The sequence below is a fragment of the Oryzias latipes genome, chromosome 3 (assembly GCF_053564925.1).
Source record: "Oryzias latipes strain Hd-rR chromosome 3, Olatipes_Hd-rR_3.1".
NCBI lineage: Eukaryota > Metazoa > Chordata > Actinopteri > Beloniformes > Adrianichthyidae > Oryzias > Oryzias latipes.
Window position 1 is genome coordinate 32595467 of NC_136239.1, and position 3584 is coordinate 32599050.

The 3584-nt window shown below is 41.3% G+C and overlaps 1 protein-coding gene across 1 annotated transcript; it reads left to right on the plus strand.

The window, feature by feature from the left end:
- The first annotated feature begins 642 nt into the window (after nt 1-642).
- On the plus strand, nt 643-2827 carry LOC101161623 (ribonuclease P protein subunit p25-like). Its single transcript, XM_004067433.5, has one exon. It carries the CDS (start codon nt 1422-1424, stop codon nt 2253-2255), a length of 834 nt encoding a protein of 277 aa, XP_004067481.1. The 5' UTR covers nt 643-1421; the 3' UTR covers nt 2256-2827.
- The last annotated feature ends 757 nt before the right edge of the window (nt 2828-3584 follow it).

Below are 3584 nucleotides of genomic sequence, written 5' to 3' on the forward strand. Positions count from 1 at the left end.
CGTCTAAAAAAGGCGGTTCCCATTACAGCACCTCGAACATGGAAGTCATGCTTCTGTGGATTTTGTGGTCCTTGTGTCCTTGATCCCAGCGGCTCTCTGGCTTCCAGAACTTCACCAATCCATGCATTCAGACAGACATTCAGCCACTTGATTGCTTCTACAATGGGGCTATTAATGCTGCATTATGTAAATGGGAATGGTCACAAACATCTAACTGGATAAAGGCTAAGCACAGTGCAATTTAATGCTGCTGACTTTCTGTAGCACTTTGAAGGATGTTTTCAATTACAACCAAGCTAATTTGATTCATTATTTTATAGCTGAAAATGCATTTTTAAAGCTTGACTGGGTCTCTATTTCAGAACTCTGGTTTAATCAGTCATGTACACTGAACGCCTGAACGTCCTCTAAAGAGATTGACAAAGTTGCCGGGGATCTACATTCTAGGTTTTAAAGGGACACTGTCCCCTTCTCGGTTTCCTCAGACGGCAAGCTTCATTTGCAGAGGGGAGGGTGTTCATCCAAAAGATGAAAAGACCTGTGCCTTTAAGAGGGCCGTCTCCTCTTTCCCTCATGCTCCCCCTCAACTATACGGACACTCCTCCTGTGAGCATTTGTGAGGCAGCTCCTGTCCCTTATGTCTCTTTGTGAGAAAGAGAACAGGCTTCCCAGAGCATCACTGAAGACAAGACTGAACTCTAGGGACGACACCCCGGTAGCAGACCTCTGCGCACCTGGCCTTGGCTACAGCGGATGCCAGAAGGGGTATAAAGACAGGAGATCCAGAACTACTTCAGATGGAGTAAAGAAGTCTGAGGAGGTGGAACTTAAAAGCTGATCAATTCAAGAGGTCAGTTTTGGGTTGAAGGTGAGACGATCAGTCAAGCAAAAATTGGACTAGGTCGCTGAGAAAAAGGTGGGGTCCTAATTTCAGCTTTCAGTCTCTTTTTTGCAGTTAGAAAACTTTTTTCAAAGAAGGCTGGAACAAAGCATTCTGTATCTTTTGCAGCTTTTAGATAACACCACTATCAGAAAAACACAAAAGGAAGGAAAGAAGATAATTTAGCTATTTTTTTGGGGATTTTTTTTTTAATCTCTCTAGAGCACTTTGGTATGAAAATGAGATGCTCTTTAAAGAATCTTTTGGAAAGTCCCCACAGTACTCTGAATTCACCAGCCAGGCGTTTATCTTATTTCTCCAGCTTTTTCTAAAAGGGGACATTAAAGACTTTGTTGATAGTGCCTCTGGAGAGTCAGTAAAATTTCTTCTTGAAGTCTTAAAACTTTGCAGCTGTTGACTGGAGGAAACGAAAAGCGGGAAATGTAAAAAAAAAAAAAAAAAATCATGTTGTGTTGTATTTAATGTGGGAAGAGTGAGTCTGTGGAGTGACACTGTAGTGAGGATTTAGAGGACTGCAGAAATGTTCACAGGGTGTGGAGTGGTCGGTGGCCAGAACCAGTGTCTGACCTTTAACAATGTCAAGCCCCAACTAGTGCACGAGGTAAACAGATCAATTCAAGTTGAGAAAGGAGTAAACCATGGGATGTTTCCCATCAACCAGGGTCAAGCACATGCAAATGCTGTAATGCAGCCAGCACTGGTTAACAGTGATTTAAACCTTCTGAAACCTACACCACAACCAGTACTTCCCCCACCACCTAAATTGGGGCAAGACGGATTCAGGAAAGTTTGCCGCACCGAGGAGGACAGTCCTTCCCCATTCCCTGGTTTGCCTCCTGGAGTGCTGGAGATGCGAGTGAAAGAGGGAAGCAAGATCCGCAACTTAATGGGATTTGCTATGGCACGGATGCAGGGAGAGAAAGGAGGAAGTGAGGGCGGTGTCAGCAGTGCTGGGCTTCGGCAGGTCGTCTTCACTGGATCAGGTCGAGCGGTCACCAAGACCATCACCTGTGCTGAGATCATGAAGCGCAAAGTGGGACGCCTGCACCAGCTGACCAAACTGCGGTACAAAGTGATAAAAGAAGTATGGGAAAGTGCTGAAGGGGGCACATCTGAAATGACACTGCACAGGACAGTACCCTCAATCAGCATCCTTCTTTCTAAAGACCCGCTGGATCCCCAGGAACCAGGCTATCAGCCCCCAGAAGCTGTCAGTGCTTTGTGGGAGGGCACGGGTGCTGAGGCTGCACAAACAACATGCAAGAGACCTCTTGGACCTTTGCCATACAGCAGTTTCTCTCACTGTAAGAAACTGTGTTTGGGGGAAGGCGTCCCCGTCCTCCCTCCTCACTGACTGGCGTGAACCTCTGTCACAGGAGAGAGGATGGAATCGCTAGAGTTCATTTGCCACCGCATTCCTCTTCTGCACAACGCTGAGACAATCAGAACATTAACACAGTCAGAACAGTGTTTTCCAAGAAGAACCGAGTACCAATTCAGGCCTCCAGGGGTCAGTTTAACCGGGTCTGAACTGCTTTCCTCTGTGTATATAAAGCATTTAAAGGACATCTTTTATGATTCTTCTCATGGACCAACCTGTGATGATGTGTGCAACTGCTCTGTGATTGATTCCCCAAAATAATGCTTTCTATTTCCCCATGACAAAATCAAAAGAAAGCTATGAAAGACAATGTGTTGCACAAATTGCAGATTTTCTTTCTTGTAGACAAAATCTTTTAATGTTATTTTAAACTAGTATTTATTTGTTAATGACTTTTAGTCTCTAAAACTGCACCACACAGATTTAACAACTTTAAATAAAAACAGCTTGAATCCACTGATGCAATACCTTTTAGCCTATGTTTCTTCTTATTAACACAGAACAAAAGAAAAAACAAATAAACTTTTTTTTCTTTCCAATGGAAATATCTTTTGTATTTAATCTTTCCAACTCACACCACTGGATCTGCAAAGCTCTGATGGAACAAAAAAGAAAAAGAAAAAAAAAAAAGAAATCATAGTGTGCTGATCTATTGATATGAATAACAGCAGTGAAATTTGTCTGTAGAAAAAGCTGATTTAATGACAAAGCTGTTGATAAGGGACCAAACCATCCCAGCCTGATAGAAATGCCAAGGGGAAAAATACAGGCACAGATTATCATTACGATAACAATATAACATCACACAACAGAGTGGAGAAAAGGATTAAAACTCGGTTTGACAGGATTTGCCCTCCATTCAGTGTTTCTGCTAAATATGAAACCAAGGGAAAAATGCAATCTTCCCATTTTTGCCTTTAGCTCTATGCACATTGGTTTTTTCTTACATTACTGTATTTCTCAAGCAAACTAACATATAGAAAAGTATAAGTGTTAAAGGAAACATGTCTAATAGCAAAACTGTAAAACTTCTATTTAACTCTGCCAAAATGCAATGTTTAAGTATTTTTTCTACCTGACATTTTTTTTACATTTCGTTTTGATGCAAGTCTTGTTACTGCTCTCTGCTGATGGAAACCAAATCAAATGTTATTTTGAAAAGCAACTTATTAAAGGTCATGTTTAGAATAAAAAAGTACAAAAATTTTCCTATGAAATGTTTTTGAAAATTTCTAATTGAATCTTTAACATGTGCTTCTAATCACAAAATATTTTATTGATACCATGTGCAAAAAGGAAAAC